We start from the raw sequence: 20,001 nt of genomic DNA on the forward strand, positions 1-20,001 counted from the left end.
CATTTTGCTCAATATTTGTCAACACCAAACAAAAGTTAAAAGCACTACAAAAGAAAACCAAAAACAAACATAAAGCAAATTTAACATAAACTTCATAAATTAATAGCTAAGAAAAACAAATTTTAAAACTAAATCATACACCAAAAAAGCTACATATAGAAGGAAAATTCAGAAATATAAATACATTTTCGGGGCATTTACGGTGGAATTTAAGTTTGTCAGGCTATTTGGGATATTATACATTTTAGTACATGTTTAAGTACTTCTTAAACGTTCTATTAATTGTTGTTAAATTAAGCTTTTGCAGTAAAAATTATTTAAAAATTAATTAAGGCTTAATTAACATAAATCTAAATGTTAATACACCTTTACATTAAATGTATTTAACATAATATCCAAAATGTTAAAGTAAAAGCAGGTTATTAACATTTATATTTGCCAGAATTTGAAATTAAGAGAAAATTTTGTTCATTTTATAAGCTGAACTGGCAACATTATAATACAAATTATTATATTTTCTTTTAATTTTAACTTCATAGTTTGGATTGCTTAAAATCAAAATGTTTTTTTTCGACTGCTATCAGTTTTAAATTAATGTATAGATTCCACTCGAGTATGCCCCGAATATAAAATAGAAAGAATCATAATATCGTAACAGAAACACATAAAAAGCGATGGATATTCAGGCTTTAAATCTATTAGCAAAACAATTAAATTAGTGATGTAAAAATACATAGAAAATGTAATTTTCATCACTAACTTAAATTGCGTTCTAAGTACGATTTAAATTTTGAATATACCAGTTACATAAATATACCAAGAGTCAAAATAAGAAAAGTAAAAATAAGTACAGGAAAAAAAGGGAAATTCCTTTTTCTTTGCTGTGTGCATCACAAACCAATTAAAACGAAACATAAATTGTAAATAGGAATTCTTACTCCATTGACAAATACCTCGAAATAGGATGTCGTAAAGGAAACTACTGCAGGAGGATGATTTCTTAATAGAATACGTTTGTTGTTGTTGTTTCTGTGGTTGTTGTTGTTGTTGTTGTACTGATTGTAATAATTGTTGTTGTTGTTGTTGTGTACGTATTTTTGTCTGGGTTGGAATTTGGGTTTTAAAATTTCTACATAGGGTTTGGCTAAAAATGTTGTTGGAGTTGGACTTGAAGTGGAAGTTGCTACTACTACCATTCGTATTGAGCTCATCGATAAAGTTGTGTGTTGCGTCCTCCTCGCGATATGTTGAGTCCCGGCTGCTGGAGAGCAGGCTACATAAAAGTATAAAGGGATATTAGTTAATAGATTTATATATATTGTTGGGATACATAAGGGTGGTGAAAATTACAACTAAATAAATATTTATTGATAGTTACAATGACAGCTCTAAATTAAGTGATAATGAGGTGGTGGTAAAAAATTAAAAATATACTGCTAGTGAAAATCGCATTTAAAAATTTAGTAGATGACAACAATCTAAATAAACAAATAAAAAAAATTATTTAAAAAAAACTATTCTGGTAAATATGGCATCTTCTATGTTGTATAATTGAATGGATACATATTTAAATGACTCTCATATTTATTGGGAGATTGAGAGGATTGGGTTTACCTGGTGCGCTTGGGTGGAGGTGGCGCCTGTTTGCCCTGTTTGTTGGTGGTGCGACGCATTTGCACATTGCCCTTGCCCTGGCTGGAGAAGGTGCTCAGCTTGGTTGAGCTGGAGCCGGTTTCTAGGATGATTTAATGAATCAGCAATGAATCTAAACAGTTGCAATTCAAATGGAAACGTTTAACTCACCTGACATGGGTGTGCTGGCCAGCTGTTGTTGTTGTTGCTGCTGCTGCTGCTGCTGTGGATCGACGCTGGGTAAACCTTTCTTGACCATTTGTGGCGTCAGACTGAGCGATGCCGATGCCGATGAGGAGGCGCTGGCCGTGGTTACGGGTGCTGTCGCTGTAACGGCTGCCACTCCAGATGCCGCTGCTGCTGCTGTGGAGCCGGCGCTGGCTGTGGCATTAAGCTGTTTCTCGACCGCTTCGGTGATGGACGATTCCTGCGGAGCGAAGAAGGAGAGACGTGCAGCACGTGGATCATTATTGCTATCACTACGGATGATTGTGAGACTATCACATTTGGTGCGTTGGCATTCCATGAGCGGCGACGACGCCAATTGAAATCAAAGCTCAATGCCATTGTCGTCGTCATTATCGTCATTGTCGCCATCATAATCATCATCGACATCATCGACGTCATCATCATCATCATCCCACACCTCGACCTCGAAATCGATGTCACCGTCACCCACCTGAAACATGTGCTCCAGCGCATGGTGTATGCTCTTGAATGTGGGCCTATCCGCCGCATCCCATTGCCAGCACTGTCGCATAAGATCGTACACCTCCAGTGGACAACCAGGTGGTCGCTCCATCCGATAACCCTTCTCAAGCTTGTGATACACATCGGTGAGATCAATTCCCGGATATGGCGACATCCCATAAGTGGCTATCTCCCAGAGTAGCACACCAAAGGCCCACACATCGGACTTGGTGCTAAACTTGTTGTATGCCAATCCCTCGGGGGCGGTCCACTTGATGGGAAACTTGGCCCCCGCATGCGCCGTATACGTGTCATCGCGCATCAGCCGCGCCAGCCCAAAGTCGGCGACCTTCACCAGTTTATTGTCACCGACCAGGCAATTGCGCGCCGCCAGATCCCGATGGATGTAGTTTCTCGACTCGAGATAGCTCATGCCCGACGCTATCTGCGTGGCCATATACAACAGAGCCACCGCATCCAGCGTCTCTCTGCCCGCTGATCTCAGAAAGTCGAGCAGATTGCCGTGCGACATAAACTCAGTGATAATATAAAAGGGCGGCTCACGGGTGCACACACCTAGAAGATAAGAGATAGGTTACATATATATTTTTGATAAACAAGTGTTTCATCGACTAATCCCACCGATAAGCTGCACCAGATTGGGATGCTTCATCTCTTTCATGATGGCCGCCTCTTCCAGAAAGTCTTTCAGCGCCATGGTGTCTTCTTTGAGTGTTTTGACGGCCACCGTGTTGCCGTAACGCTTCCACACCGCCTCGTACACCTCGCCATACTGACCACCACCCAATTTGTGCTTCATCATAATGTCTGTGCGGCAAATCTCCCACTCATCGGGTTCTGGACTCAATGGAAAGACTGTTGGTTTGTTCTGTTTGGGCGCTGGATAGAGCAGTGGAGTAATCAGACCATGTCCCTCGTGTGGCACACTATGATGATGCACTAGCTCCGCCAGCGTGTTGAACTTTGCCTCCTGCGTGACAAAGACCTTGCCATCCGGATCTTCCGATATGCGATAGTGGTAAACACGACCCTCGTACCTAGACAAGATTTGTAATTAGTTTTAAAAACTCCAACGGACATTACTGATATTATGTGAATAATCCTTTTGGGATATTTGGTATATCAATGGATAGGTGTTGTCTATTCCATTTATATTAAAAATAAATATGAATTCCTGGCTTACCTGAGACTAATGCTGCGCTGACCGGGAGAACTTTCACTCTCACGCACCAGGAAGCTGCCATTGATACCTGAGCTGAGCAGATACTCGGCGGCATTGCGGGAGATGGGTCCATGGTACCAGGAGTGCTTCTCCAGCGAATTCAACGGCGTCACATAGTTGGAGGGCACCCAGCCAACGTTGCCAGAGTCGGAATGAGCTTCGCACCATTCGCCGGATTTGTTGTAACTAAGGATGCGCACCTGTTCGCCCTTCTTCAGGCTCAGCTGATTCTCGCCGCCTGCTTGGAAGTCATACAAAGCCACAAACAGCTGTGGATCATCCTCTTCGGGTCCAGGTGCCAACAGATTCTCTTTGGATGTCCAACGATGCGCCGACTCAAATACTGATGTCGCCGAACTGTGTCCACCGAGAGATGCGAGCACGTTACCGACATTTGACTCTTGACTCTGGAGTTCAGCGGCATCCGCAAGCAATGTGGCCGCTGTGCTCCCGGCCGGAATGTGTGGCAATGGACGTGACTGGAGCAGTGCCTCTGCAAGATGCACAAGAATGACATGGGAGAGAGCAAGGTGAGTGAACGTTATGTTAACTTCAATCTGCCTGGTCACGAAACAATGCACAACTCTTTTACGCTCTCAAGGTAAACCCGTTTCTCTCACATCAGGAATGCGGGCAATTTGTTGCTGCCCCGGGCAGATGGGGGGACGAAGGGGGACCCTCAACTCTCTTTCATTGAAAAAAATAAATTATGCATAAAACGGCATAAAATTACACAAAACGTTGCCCAGGAACAACGACAACGACAACAGCAGCAACAACGACCACGTCCCAGTCGGCATCGCATTTATTGTGGGAAGTTCTAACAGATTTCAGTAACCGAGTATCGCAATGTGTATCTATGTATATGCCTATCTATATCTATCTCTGCTGCTGTATTTGTATCTGTCGGATGCACGACACCACAGCGGTGGTTTGTGTGGCACTTTATTTTACTCTTGTTAAAAGTATTTCAACTCTGTCAAATGGCTGAGAACTGAGACGATTTTGCTATATAAATAAAGTCTTATATATATTTTCTGTGTCTTTAAGATGCATTTTAACGTGTATAAGTCAAATGTTTTTTTTTTTTTTATATTAAAATTTTGTAAACTATAAGTTTAGTAATTTAATTTGTAATATGTATACATATAAGTGCATAAATTTAAGTCTTTTTCAACAATATTTTCATATATCTATATGCTAATATTTTAAGATTTCTTTTCTTATTAAATAAGATATCAAACTTGTTGTTCATAGCGCATTCTGCCTGTATAACTGGTAATATTGTTGTATTCTATTTTATTTGCTTAACCACTTAACAGTTCTCTAATTTCAAGGCAATCTTTTAATTGAGATCTCAATCAAAAAAAAAAAGTATCTCGTTTCGACGTCTAGAGTATTTCAACTTCAACTACTGTCAACTTGCCGCATTTTCCATGCCACATTTGGTGGCATCACAAATAATTGAGAAAATTTACATTTACTATACGTTTGTGTGTGCAACGGTTTTTTTTTTCATTAAGCAGCCACTTCCGCTTTGGCACCCAGATTCTGGGCGAGCACACACACCGGACACCGCACTTCCCTCTCCCGTTCTATTCGCTCACAGCACACGATGGGTTTTTCCATTTTCATGTCTTGTATCTCACTCTGCCTGCCACTTTGGAAAGCCGCCTCAAATTAGTCTTGAATGTGGGTGCGCTGCGATTCCGAAAGTCATAAAACCCAAAATAATAAAACATAATGAATGATTTGAGAAGGGTTCCCTTTGGAGTATTCCCATTCTGGATCCATTTCAAACAACATTTGCTATTCGATTCAATTGCCTTGTCGCCCAATGCGCATATTGTTAATTTATGCGCGCGAGGCAGGAAATATTAATAGCAATAGATTCTGGAATTAATAGAAGACGAGAGGGGTAGAAGAGCGGAAGCTTAGAGCTCTCTCCACTCGAGCTTATCGTGGTGGTCTGTCCGCAATCCAAATCACAGCAATGTCTGGTCAATGCATTTGCGATTAACCTGTGATGACAGACCTCCCAGACCATATGTTCAATTATAACTCAAATGGTGACTCATTGTGTTATTCTATAAAGAAATGGGGTCGTTAGATTTATTTATGTATATAAACATAACGTATATTCAAAACATCTCTAGCGCGTTGACTCAGCAACCTTACTCTGAAGAAAACATTTTTGAATAATAATGAGTAAGAATAATGATTCGTAGAAGGATTCATCGATCGGATAAGTTTTCAGATTAATTGTGGTCTTTCAATGGCAAACAACTTATTTAAACAATTTAAGTATTTTTATATATTTTTGAGATGGTAATTTGAGATATGGGTTTTTTTTTTTTAATTTTTAGCTGAATTTACAAATATTAGATGAAATTTTAGTGACTTAATTTAATGAAACTGTTCATTATAAAACCAAGTCAATGCTTTTCTTTATTATTATCGCAAAAGTCTTTAAAATTTCCTATCAAATATAAGGGAATTTCGTGATTTATTATGAACCACATCTAATGTAAAGATTATTGCTACATATGATTTGTGTATATATTTGCTTGCCATACCCCTTTTATTATTGCTTAACCCCTTGAATAATTTTGATTATCATGCATTAATTATATATATCAAATAGTTTTCATTCTATAATTATTATCAATGACACTACGTTTAAATTTTGTTACCTAAATTCATGTGATATTTGCCGGGATGGCCGCGAAAAGAGCTGTGCTTGGTACCTGTAGAAAGAGAGAGAGTGAGAAAAAAGAAAGAGCAATACATCGTGTTCATCGTGATCAAACGAGAAAATGAAGAAACAAAATATCATCGCTTGTTTCCAATTATTATTCCTTATATTTCTATTGTAGAGATTGAAATGCAATGGCTTAAATACTTTATACAATGACTTGTGGATGATGATGAGATCCCAGACATTAAACCATAATAATAATAAAAAGAAAATACATTATGTACACAATATCTAAATATATACAATTATAAATAAATAATTTTATATACATAGAAATCTATTTACAGTTAGTTGAATGACATCAAAGCGGCTTCGCATAAAAAACTACTTAGTTATACGCTCTAGAAGAACTGAAAGCCAAAGCCAGAGGCCAATTAGAGCCTCGACACACTCAGAAAACACACAGAACATAGAAAAATGTATACAACAACAGCAAAAACAACAACAACAAGGCTGACAACAAGAATAATAACAAAGTCATGTTAAATGCTGTAATCTTGAGTGGGGTAAGAAAATAAGAAAAGTATCTGACGGATGCCATGCCATTTTTACAACGCAGCCGTTAGTTGGAAAAAAGTGTAATAACAAAAACAAATAGAGAGTAGCTGCCACGCCTCCTTTTAGACATTTGACAAAATGCTGGTTTTTCGGTCGCCCTCATCAAATGCGATTTAAAAAAGTTGGCAGTCGGAATTGAGGCCAACGAACTATAAAGCTTCGTCTCCCGAACAGAAGTCCGGACATAACCAGACTCACGGATACTTGGATACACATGCGTCAGCTACTTGCGAGAGTGTTATTAACGGAGAATTGGAGCAAACTACGCTCAGATTTAAGATGAAATGACGCACAGCTAATCATAGAAGTAGTTGTAAGTGAGTAAAAATGGGGTGAGGGCTGAATCTCGAGTGCAATTACCAACAAAGCTAGCTTATCTCTCTCATCAGCAGCTTCGCGAGTAAATATGCAAACTGCAGCGGAAAATTGTTCAGTCTAAAGATAGATGGATAACGTATGTATAAAAAAAGATAAAGCCAATATACAATCGACCTCCAATTGATGGACTCTTCAAAAGTTAGCTAAACCAATCAAAAAACTACTCGTATTATGTGTTGACCAAACATTTGATGGCTCTTCAGTTCAGTGGCTCGAGTCTTTGTCTCTGTCTACTGGCTTGTCCTTGCATTAAACTTGATGTGTCTGCTATTTATGTCTACCTCCCCTCATCTTATTTACCGTCTTCTCTCCCCCTCTTTGTTGTGCTGTCAGCTAAATGCGCTTCAATGTGTGATTTATTGTAAAGAAAAGTCTTTAAGCACCACAAAACTTCATTCATTGCATTGCGTTTTATTCAATAATTCACTCAACGCTAGTGTCTATCTCTCTCTCCCTGTTATTCTCTCACTCTGTCTGCCTGTCTGTCTGTCAGTTAGTCGTTTTGTCATTCATTCATTAGCCGCTTCACAGTTCATTCATTTATTTCATTTCATTTGGTTTGGTTTGTCTTTGGGCCCTTAGCTCTCAGCTCGTTTGTATTTGTATCTTTTGCATTTGAGCACGTCTCGTTTTAGTTGCTTCATTTTCTCTTGACTTGTTCTTGTCTTCTTCTTCTTGCTGTATATATATATATATTTTTTTTGCCACTTTTGCAGCTTTTTCCTTCAGCTGAAGGGCTTTTGTGTCATGCCCTCCATTGGATTTGGGTTCGAGTTCGGGTCTAGGCACTCTTCTGGGCCTTTGACTGGCTTCGCCTTCGCTTGTCGGATTCATTCACAACGACGCCTTTGGCAAAACGCAGTTCATGTCCAGTCAGCAGTCACCCATCGTCAGGTAGTCAGTCAGTTAGTCCGCCAGTTAGCCACGTCAACAGTCAATGGTAATAAACTTTTACGGGTTAAATTTAATTAGACATTTTTCTGGCTTCCGTTGCAAATATGAAAACAAATTGGACGATTGCAAGAGCCGTTTGCTTTGATTTAAACTGGCCATCGTCTGAACGAGTTTAGGCCAAGTACATAAGTTATTTACAACCAAATTAGCAGCATATCTAAGCATAAGTTAATTTAATCTTCTGCTTTGCGGTGAAACTTGGTCAATCATTAAAATTGCATGAATACAGATCGGATTATCCAAGAGAATTATTTTACTACTACTTTATGGATGTGTGAAATTATCCTTTCTTGCAGAAGGCAGGGATTAAATGGGAACTATAAAACAAAAAAATGTAAAGATCTACAAGCAATTAGTTAAGTTTCATATTTTAAAAAAATCAAAGATTTTATAGTCAATTTTCACTAAATTAGATTGATTTAACTTGAAGTAATAGAATATATAACATTTGTCTAGTTTAAAGAGATTGTTAGATAATATTGAAGTCTTCTAATGGTATTAAAAAATATCTCTGATGCAGAAAATTATAAATGAATGTATCCCAGAATTGTATCTTTAAAGAACTTTTATATTAAAGAATATTTCCATCAAACTAAAATTTCCTTACATACAAAATTTCTAGCATTTTTTAAATGTATCATAGATTCAAACTGCGCAATAGGGCGAGTACTCCCTGAACCAAAAACCATATGGTCTATCTAGGCAACAAATCAAAAGAGTTTCCCATATTTTATATACATACTCCCCTTATTCATTTTTCAATTTGACGTCGCATGTTAAGTAACTGACACTTTGACATAATGTTGAGAATGTAAAAGAATTTAATTTTGCCGGTAAAAATTTACATATGTATGTACTTGTATACATAAAGGTGAGAAAAAAGGGAACCTCCCGTGGAGGACGCTCGGTGTGTTTCAGTTCCAGTTTCTTTGCCGCAAAAAACCAACAAAGTGCGAAAAATGTGCGAAGAAAAACTACAGAGAACGAGAAATGCGAAACATACACAAACAAAAAAATTGAAATAAAAATGAGAGAAGATGCAAAGAAACAAAGGAACATATTTCTATGAGAATGGGGCTGAAGAGTTGAGTTCAGTTTAGTTGAGGTAAGAGAGAGGTGAGGCGCAGTCTGTCCCTGCACTTGGTAAATCCACCCTTGGCTGACTCGGCGACTTTGGTATGCCACTGGCAATTTTTACCACTTTTGTAAGGATTCCACTCAAGGCTAGTCCTCCAACCCACTTTCATTCCCATTCCCAGTCCCAGATCGCGGCCGTGGTTCGTGTCCCTGTCGTAAAATACGCATATCATGAAGGGTATGGCGAGTACTCGAAACATTTTCACAGTGACGCAGCGCTGCAGGCGTGTGTCAAGCCCTTGCCACGCCCCCCACGTACACACACACTCACAGAGCTCCAGACTGGCCATATGTTGTCGAGAAGATGAAAATCTAGTGAGTGCAATAAATACACATTAAAAGAGTCAAGCACAAAAAAGAAGTAAAATCAATAATGGAAAAACTTTGAGACGGAGTGCACTTTGGTTGACAAAACCATAATTATAAACCATTCATATCATTGAGAAAATTAATTGAACAGACAGAATTGAGGGACAGACTGATGCTGCAGTCGTTGGGTGCCATAGAAAATGTATAGAAATGATTTTATCGATTGCAGTTAGCATTTATACTGGTCTGCATCTGTTCGAGGTGTAGATATAGATACAAGTATCTTTCTAACTGCCACTTATGAATGTGCAACAGCAACAACAACTATAGAAGAGTGTCCTTGCAACAACATTGTTGGCATTGAAATGTCAGCTGAATAGATTCCACAAAGATTCTAATTACACTTTCATGACGCTCATATGACTAGAAACCCATTGAATCGACATACAAAGGGACCTTGGCATCCTCAATTTATGCACCACGAGTATGCACATACATACAAACATTAACTATTCATATGCAAGTACTTCAAAGGTCAACTCATTGAGCCTATGTGACCCAAAAGCAATTGGATCGATATGAACAAAAGGGTATTTGATAGGATTATGTAAAGCTTTTACAATGTTCATAAATAGCTGACACTATTTAAAATGTGTGGGTTGTATTGAGTATTTTATGGGAAAAGTGGAGAAATTTCTTTGAAAAATGCTGAAAAGAATTTATAAGTTATTTCAGCTCTTTGAAATCTATTCACAAGTTCAAAATGTGCAAAAGATTGATAGTTATGAATAGTTATCTACTCTGTAGATTCCGGTATAAAATATCATAGATAGATATCGTGTTTCTATTTCAAAGAAAGTTTTATAGATACTAATTTTCTACTCTTAAATCATTCTATCTTTAAGTAAACTTGTCTGCCTTATAATCTTCCTCATTCTGATAAGGTTTTTTTTAAAATGATATTTTCTTACTGTCTCATGTCTGACTCATCTGCTTATCAATTACTTGGCGCAGGTCCAGGTGTTCGGTCAAGGCTACCCAAGTACACAAGTGCCTGCTGCACTCAACGGCAATCCTCATGGCAGTCATCACGTGCCCGATGGTCAATCGCATTGTTCATAGTCCTCATTTATTTGTGAATGAAATTGGCTTTTAATTGTTGACTTGGCAGTCGGCGGCGGCCAAAACAGAAATACCAAAAAAAAAAAAAGAACCAACAAGAAAAGCAATGGTATGCACATTTGTTTTTTTTTTTTTTTGCCTTTTATATTATTTTTGTTATTGTCTGTTTGTAGCCTGGCATGCAAATATGATTCAGAATTTGCATATAAAAATTAAGAGAGTGAGAGAACAAGTATACGCCACGTTGGTCAAACACAATTCTCGCAACACTTTCAACTGAATGAGTCAGTCTGCACAGTGGAAAAAGTTAGACGCATTTAAAGAACCGATCTCCTGAAGTCGTTAACTAAACTTCAATCCCAATTTATCATTTTTTTTTTGCTTATTAATTTTAAAATAATTTTACTAATTGGTAAATTTTATAATTTTTCTGCTTATATTTCTTAGCTATTAAGAGAGAAACCTTCTGGCAGTTTTTTTATAATATATAATTTTATTATCTAATTACTTAAAATACAATAACAACAAAAATCAATTATTTTAATGTTATGTTATCGTAATTCCTCAATGATTTTTCTAAATTTTTATATTTCATATTTTAAATACCAAAATTTTTAACTGATCGATTACAATGCTTAGAACGTGATCTTTCATTAATTTACTCACAGCAACAATTATAAAAAATTAGCATTGAAATTCTATTGTACTCGTACCACGGTTCATTTTTCCTATGTTCTATGTTTATCGTATGTCTGTGGGCATATTTCTCGTTTCGCTCTGTCTCTGTCTGTCCTGTCGCTTGTTTTGTTTATGATTTTTATGACTTATTGTTTATGCAGGCAACGAGTGCGTGGAATTTGTCAAGTATTTTTCAGTATTTTTAACATTTTGCTTTTGTTTTTGTTATTGCTTATTCATTTGCATTTGCTTGTGTTCGGCCTGTCTGACTGTCAGTCTGTTCGTGACCGTCTGCTGAATGAATGAATATACTCGTAGCATTCACATTCTCAGCGAATCGCGTGGGCGTTTTTTACAGATAATAAATTTAAGATGCGATAAAAAAAAAGCATTTGACCATAAAATATTTTTTTGATAAGCAAATATGAAAAGAAAAGCTCCAACAACAGATGTGAGAAGAATCAAATAAGAAGCAATAGATATGAGCACAACAATGGGTATTACATATTTATTGTTGGGTTCTTCCTCACTCAAAGCATGGGAAAAGATAACAAAACAAATCCGTGGGTTCTTTTTTTAAGAAAAAGAAAAAAAGTTGGCACTGAGCTCAATTGTGACAGTTGTGGCTATTGTGAATTGTTTGAAATGGTTGTCTTGAGGTCGCTTTTTAATAATTTTATGCACATTTTCAACGTAATTTACGAGGCTGCGATTATGTGGCTGAGATAAAGCCAATTTGTGGGTCTTTTGTTATATATGTTAAGATCTCGTTATCGTAAAGATATCATTTTAGTCATCATGGTATTATAACAATCTACAAACATCAACATTAAGTATATCAAATAAATCCTCATTTCATTAACTAAGTATCTTATTAGCCTTCACGTTTGCCACTCACACTAAGTCTATAAGTAACACTCACTTTTCCATAGACACCTGTATCCAAATGAAGTTCATTCAACTTATTCATTTTGTTCATAATTTATAAACAGGTGCAAAACTGTTAAACAAAATACGAACAAAAAAAATAATAATGAAAAAAAGGTGGGGAAAAATGTGCTAAACTTTCTCCTTGAGCTGATTTCGTTTTTCACAATTTCAACAGTTTTGTACAATGCCAAACGACTGAATACATTCAATCAATCAGTCATTCAGTCAGTCAGTTAATTTGTACAATAAATAGAAATCAAAAGTTTCCTTTTTGAAAAGAAGCTCAGCTTAAATTTCGAAAAGCTTTTCTTTTCGCCACGCTCGACTGAAGCTGAAAGCCAAACACATAAAACGAAACTGAAAACTGCAAAAATAAAAACAACAACGAAAATAGCGAATAATCAAAACGTGAATAGCCAGAAAATCACTTGACGCGAAAATGAATAATAATTGAGAATACGAGAGAACGAGTGTGCGTAATTGTAATTGTAGGAAATTATTATTCAATTGCAGTTATCCGTTGAATTATGTAAGCTGAGAATTATTGTAATGTATGGTTCTTTAAGTAACTTGTAAGACTATGAGACACCCTTTAAAGTCGACGCATAAAGAGATGAGTGAAAATAAAGATCAAGAGCATATATATCTAATAAGCATTCCCAGTTCCTTCACTTTTAATAAATAGTGGGTATATCAAATGTAAAATAAATGAGGAAATACGCAGTTGGAAAAGCTACAATAAAATTTCAAGTTCTATCGCAGCTTTTTATTCATTTTTTTGAGGTGTTTGCAATTTTGAGGCAATTAGCCATATAAATGGACGTTAGATGCGACAGACTGTAACATGGCGGGTTCCGGTTTTTGTGATTTTGTTTTACTCTGCTTTCAAATTATTTCGACATTTTTCCCGACATTCAGTAATCTGGTTTCCACTTTGGCGATTATATAAAAACGAAAAAAAAACGAGTGAAAATGAAAAATGCGCTGGCGCCGCCATTGACAATGACGGACAATAAAATGGGAAAAAGCAAAATATAATTGCAGCAAGTGGGCAGGTAATGGATGAAGCGGGCGGGGCTTAACCATTTTTTATAAAAATAATGCTTTTTACTTGACAATCCCCAAAAGAGATAATCAAATTGTTTTTTACACTTTGCAATAATACGAATGAATATTTCAAAATATGATGCGAGTGCATAGATTAAATTGATTGCTAGTTGAGTGTGAGTGCTTGAATGAGTGTATGTGTGCGTATCTGAGTGTGTGTATCTTATTGCGGCACTTTATGACAATCTGTAATTACACGCTCGAGCAAAGTGAATACAACCGTACATTTTCACATGTATTCACCGCACACAAAGTGAAACTTTGATCTCTAAACTCAACATCAACTTCGGTAGCGGCAATTTCATTTATTAAAATTACGAAAAATGGTTTGACAGGCCTAAAAATGTTCAGATGGGAGCTGCTTAAGTGGATGCTTATTGAGTTATTAATGGCAAAGCCGGAAAAGCATTAGAAACTGACTGAACTTCTGGGATTAATAAACTAATAAATTAATAAAAATATTGTGCAATTTGATGACTATGAAAGAAAATTACAAATTTAATTATAAAGTATCTCAATCCCAAACTTCCATCACATTAACGGATTTTTTCTTGAATGTATCTCAAATGTGCAAACTTTCGTCATATTTCCTGATTGCTCCTTAATAGTTTTACTGAAATGTATCTCAAAGCATCAAATACTTTCTCACTTTACTCAACTTTTTACAAACTGTTAAGCGAATTTCTTGCAACTTTTTAGAACCTTTTATATAATTTCTTCAAAGTTTTATAGTAATTTATGTCCAACATGTCCTCTGCTAACTTTTCCCCTCATCTTTTGTACTTTTCCAACAAAGTTGTCGGAGTTTCTTATCAAAACTGACAGTGCCAGACAAGGTGCGGTCGTGTCGACTTCAAAGTACTGGCCCGTCCGTATCTAGATTGTGGTTTACGGAATACAAAAACACGCCGTATGGAATACACACAACAAGGAAAAGTTGAGCGAATTCGTTTTCGCAGAATATGGCTAAAGAGATGTCGGTCTGGCAACTGGTAAATGCAAATATCTGAAAATTAAAATAGAAGCTACAATTGTGGCGAATTTTTAATGCTCTTTCTGGTCGATATTTATGTATTTTAAATATTTTGCAATTGCTATTTATTTTATTTATTTGCTAGATTTTGCAGTTATTAATTGATAAATTTTGCTTAGGAAAACAAGAGTTTTTCATAAAACAATTCGCATTTAATTTACAGATCCCAATTTGGGACATATTGACGTAGATCTTCAACCAAAGCAGTATAAACACACTTAATGAGCTCAAGAGGGTAATATTGAGAGTATCTGCAGCCAGAGGCAGTATCTATGACTCTGACTCGTTGGCAGTTGTAAACATTCTACATGTATACGTATAATATCAACTCTTTGGTGATTCAACGTCGACTGTTCGAGCAATGCGATTCCGGGAATCAAGTGCAATAGTCAGGACGGATATGGAGAGGACCGACAGGCCGACAGAGACCACAGCCACAACGAGACACTGCGGATGTGGGATGTCGTTTAAATATTGCCAGACGGCGTAAAAATTGACAGACGTCGCATATCCACAAAAAAAAAAAACAACAGAAAAATCAAGAAACTGAAAAAAACACGAGCACACAAAAGACAAAATTCTGAATGGCCTGGCGAAAATCATAATAAAAGTGCACATAAAAAGAATAAAACAAAAAACAACAGAAAAGAGACAAAAAACGAAAGTGGCGACAACTTCAACTGGAACTTCAATTCCGAATTCCGTGTTGAACAGAAGAACCGGCAGTTCAGCCATTAGGCAGCTATTAAATGAATTAAATTTCACATTAATTACTTAAAAATACTTTAGGAGACAGACAGGAGACATGCATACACAAAGAGCTGTTTATGAAGTTCAAATTAACTGCTGTTGCTTTTTGGTGCTCTTTCTTCATACTCTGTGCATGACAAGTAGAAGGAGTTTTATAAGATTGTGAGAACGAGATACCATTTTCCTAAAATACAATAATTTTTTATAAATCTTTCTCAGATTTGTAATGCAGGCAGAAATATTTAAATCAATAAAATTTCAATAATGATTTATTATTTAATTAATTAATCCAAATTTTAGGGTAAGTATAAAATTATAATTCTCAGGATTATTGAAAATGAATTTAGTTTCTCATGAAGTTTTAAATTAAATTTACAAGAACCATTCAGTACGAATTAAAGAACTTAAGTATTTTTTATATAGCATCTACTCGTCGAGTACACTCAACTAGAGATTACTTTGTTTATTATTTACTTAACTTTTTTTTTGGCCACAATTTTCATTTCATGTTTCCACACTGACGGTTCACTGACCATGTTGGAACACCAATGAACACCGGACGCCGGTCAGCTGGGAGCTGAGAGTTAACAAAAGGAGATAGACAGAAGAAGAGAGTGGGAAAGAGAGTGATGCTCTCGCATCATCATCTCAATGTTGAAGAACTGGTTTTGCGCTGTTCCATGGCTCATTTGTTATGCTTTTTCTTTACTTTATTTTTGGAGCTCGCTTTTACAACAAATGCTTGCCAATTTTCTTGATTCGTTTTGGCAAATAATTTTGATGTTTTTTTTAAGAACATCTGTTTTTATTTGGAGAGAGAAATTTTAGTGAAATTTAACTAAATTATGCCATGATTGTAAGACTTTTACTAATATGATTAAATCGATATTGACCTAGACATTTATGGAGTTAGGAATGTAAATAGTTGCGGAATTATGGACATGACAAGCTGCATTTACAAGTTACTTTCGATGACTGTTTAACGACTTTTGCCATTTTGGGAATCTATTTAACACATTCCATAAAGATTAGACTTGACTTTTAGGCATTAAAAGCTGTTTTTTTTTATGTTGTTAATGTTTTTTAAGTGCATATAAAAAACTGTTCAGCTATGGTTGAATCCATGTCGCATACTATCGATGGAAAAGACATTTCCGTAGCTTTTAAAATACAATTTTTAGCAAAGTTACTTGCTTTCACGGAAATCGTAGATAAATACCATGACTTTATGACATTTAAATTGAAATTCGATTTAAATTGCAGAGCTTTATGGTCTTTGGGCTAAGTTTTCACAGATTGAATACTTTACTTTGATTGCGGCCTTATATCTGGTTATCACTCTATACTTGAAAAATAATCAGACATATAATTCTATATCTAGCTAAGCTCCAAGTCGGCATCTGAAATTCAATCAGTGGCCACTGGCATTGAGGCTCAAGGCGCTCAATTTTTCAGTCCCCAATCTCCATGCCCCATTCTCAGTTCAGAGAGAGAGAGAGAGAGAGAGAAAGATTGTGGCACATGTGAGAGGTGTTTGTATCTGCAGCTCGTATCTAGCTACAGGTAAATTGCAGTAAGATTCAGATACACACACACACATACACATACATATATATACAGCTGGTACGTGCTGTGGCAAGCGAGAAAACTCAATTCTCATTACAGTTACAATTACGAACGTGATTTGTGCTGCAGTCTCATATCGAGACTGGAGGCAGGTTGCCTCATTGATGGATTTGACGCCGCCTCAAAATGCAGTTCTGTTCCCCTCCCCTATTCCACAATCTCCCCTGTAATCCTCTCAATGCTACCTCCACAGCTTAACGTGGAAGAACAGGTTTCCCTGGTTCTGTTTGGATTGTCGTGAAAGCGATTCTTATGGCATTTGAAACGTATTGCAGACTACTTATAAATTTGTTTATGTTTAATATCAAATATATATAAAATATGTACATATGTACATATGTACGTTTAAATAAGATATAGCATATCATGTATACCTTATAATAAAAAGTGAAACATTTGTTGTTTTGCTGTTGATTTTTGCACAAGCTTAATGTGTTTGACCTTGTGTGCTTGTTAACGGGCAACGCAGACTCAGGGGGCGGGGGGTAAGTGTGAGCGAGAGGGGGTAGCAGAGTAAGTGGTTAAACTTAATAAACACATCAATTGCAACAAATGTGCAGGCAGATTGTACAGGGGGGTAAAGTTCCCATTTGTTTGTTTGGGGAATATAATTCATTTGATGCGTCCCCTTTAAACAAACACCTCTGTACATAAATATATGTACACTATAAATATACACATATAAACATATCTATATTTCTGTGTCAATCAATCAACTGGCGTCAAAAATTTATGACCTCAAACATAATCACAACAACGGAGGAGAAAATGTTGAATATGGAAGCGTTTCATGTGCTTATAATTAGTTGACGCATTCCCTCCATACTTCCCTCCCTTTCGTCTTTTTGAGGAAAATAAATATTCGGGTCTCTCAATTTCTGCTGTTTACAAATTATGTTTGTTTTTCCTACTATTGGCTGGCTCGCTTTCTTTCTTTCGCTTTTCGTCAGCTAATTTATGCAAACAGTTTTCAATGAGGCGCATCCCTGAAGGGGACCGCATCATGGAAATGCGGCATGCGCTCTTTTTTTGGGGCAAGCAATGCGGGTGCTGTGTGGGCGGTTGCAACGCTTCACTGGGAATGCAAATATATAAAAATAAAGAAACATTTTAAGAAAATGGGCAAGAATTTACTTTAATGTAAATGCATGAAAATGTCAACGGCAACGTTAGGAAATCGTTATGATTTATAAAATAGATTTAAGGCGGAAATATTTACAATAAAATGAGAGAATATTAATTAATTAATTACACAATTACTTTTCAAAATAAATAGTTGTCTCGAGATTTTAAAAACCTGGCTTGCTCTTTTGTACTTGTCATAATAGCCAACGAAAACAGTTCACATAATACTTTTAAATATTGTTTTGAATATGTGTCTTATTCTTGTTCTTAGAATAGAAAAAATTAAGCGATTCATTGAGTATTTTTATTTTTTTTAAATAAAAAAAAAAAAATATGAAAAATGTTTTTGTGTTGAAAACAATGACTCAACTAACTGTATCTTTATTAGCTGTCATTGTTTTCCAGCTGTTTGTCCAATTGGAACACTTCTTATAGGTAGAATTGTCAACAAAACTATTACTATATGAATATTTACAACTGTTCGACAACTAATTGGAGTTCGTATTCACAGCTGTTGTATGGAGTTGATGTTCTTATTGGATTGTATGGTATACAATAAGAAATATGCTCAGCAGGAACTGGCATTGTTGTTGTTGATTTTTGTATTTTGTGTGTTGAATTCTAAAAATAACATCAAAGTGCATTGCAATGCACGAAATACGAAGCACGAAAGGATTTACGAGCTTGATCGAAAACAGCCCTTTGGCCCCAAAAGAAGAACATGCAAAGTAACAGCAACAAAAACAACAGCAGCAACTAAGGGAACTGAGGCAACAATAATAATAATGATGACGATGAGTGGCACTTTGGAGCTGGCATTTGCCAGGAAACAGGCGACGCGACGTTCCAACGTTGCAACTGCAACTTCAACCAAGTAAAAGTAAAGAAAATTATAAAAAGCAACGACATGATGAAGAAGAAACACAAAGATATGGCCAGGCTAATAATAGAAAATCCATGATGGGTACAGAGAAGACGAAGAAGAAGACATTGAGAAAATCTACAAAGTGGCAAAGTGGAGACAACGCCTTCAACTTCTCGAACTCTTTCCCTCTCACTCTTTATTTCTCTCTGTTTATCACACTCAGACAGCAATGATGTTAAAGCGCATAAAATGATTGAAGAAATTATATTTATATATTTACATAATCATATGCGAGTGGGAAAGCTGTTAAGTAAACACACTACAGTGCAATCTTTCCAACATCCATTTTCCTATTACACACATCACCTGTTTGCCGTGTGTCCACAACACAACACAGTGTATCTAGTCTGGTCATGTGTGTAGTGTGTGTGCGTGTGTGTGTGTGTGTGTGCGTGTGGCGTCCATTAGCCATGTGAAAAGTTCATTTGCCCCGTCTCATAATTTGCCGCTTGCATGTTAGCAAATAAACGTCCAGCCAACGGCCATTGACGCCTCCCTCTTCTTCCTTCCGCTTCTAGTCCAGGCTACTCAGATTACAAAGAGTGTGTATATGAGAGAGAGCGAGAGAGAAAGTGAGAAACACTCCATATGCCAAAAGGAGTTCCAACACTCACTTGAGGCTATTTTGAGACATTTGCAGTGGCCCATGTTGAAGACTCAATTTCCATTCCCATGCCCATTTTCCATTTCCATCTCTTGTCTCTCCTGTCACTGTCACACAAGTGCGATCTTTATTTATTTTTTTTGCAATTGGCAGCTCCACTGAAGCAGCAGCATTCCCAGCGCGACACAAAACCCAAATCCAATCCAATGTAGTTTCTATCGTTGCCCCCAAAGTATCTAATTACATCGTGTCGTATAACGACTCTGACTATAGTCAAATTCCGCTCCGCCAGAGGCAACGCCTACAACTGCAGACTAAAAGTCGCACAGTGAGCACATAGGGATGGAAAAATTAACTAACATAACAAATAGAAACGTGAATAAACGCTAAAGACTTACAGAAGCTCAAAATTCCATTAAAATAGCATTTAATTTTATGAACC

The 20,001-nt window shown here is 36.6% G+C and overlaps 1 protein-coding gene across 6 annotated transcripts in view; it reads right to left on the minus strand.

Moving 5' to 3' along the window:
• The window catches only part of LOC117786247 (tyrosine-protein kinase Abl), a 28,256-nt gene that overhangs the window by 4,140 nt on the left and 4,115 nt on the right, over positions 1-20,001 (minus strand). Inside the window, exons 2-8 of one of the 6 annotated variants that reach the window (XM_034624391.1) lie at positions 6,259-6,312; positions 3,527-4,058; positions 2,965-3,380; positions 2,312-2,898; positions 1,804-2,059; positions 1,615-1,735; positions 939-1,273 (exon numbers count right to left, since the gene is read on the minus strand). In XM_034624391.1, the coding sequence (XP_034480282.1) occupies positions 939-1,273; positions 1,615-1,735; positions 1,804-2,059; positions 2,312-2,898; positions 2,965-3,380; positions 3,527-4,058; positions 6,259-6,312 (2,301 nt within the window). The remainder of the gene's footprint in view (positions 1-938; positions 1,274-1,614; positions 1,736-1,803; positions 2,060-2,311; positions 2,899-2,964; positions 3,381-3,526; positions 4,059-6,258; positions 6,313-20,001) is intronic. The other 5 variants (XM_034624396.1, XM_034624392.1, XM_034624393.1 and 2 more) reach the window with 5 other exon arrangements.

This window comes from Drosophila innubila (genome assembly GCF_004354385.1).
Source record: "Drosophila innubila isolate TH190305 chromosome 3L unlocalized genomic scaffold, UK_Dinn_1.0 0_D_3L, whole genome shotgun sequence".
Classification (NCBI taxonomy): domain Eukaryota; kingdom Metazoa; phylum Arthropoda; class Insecta; order Diptera; family Drosophilidae; genus Drosophila; species Drosophila innubila.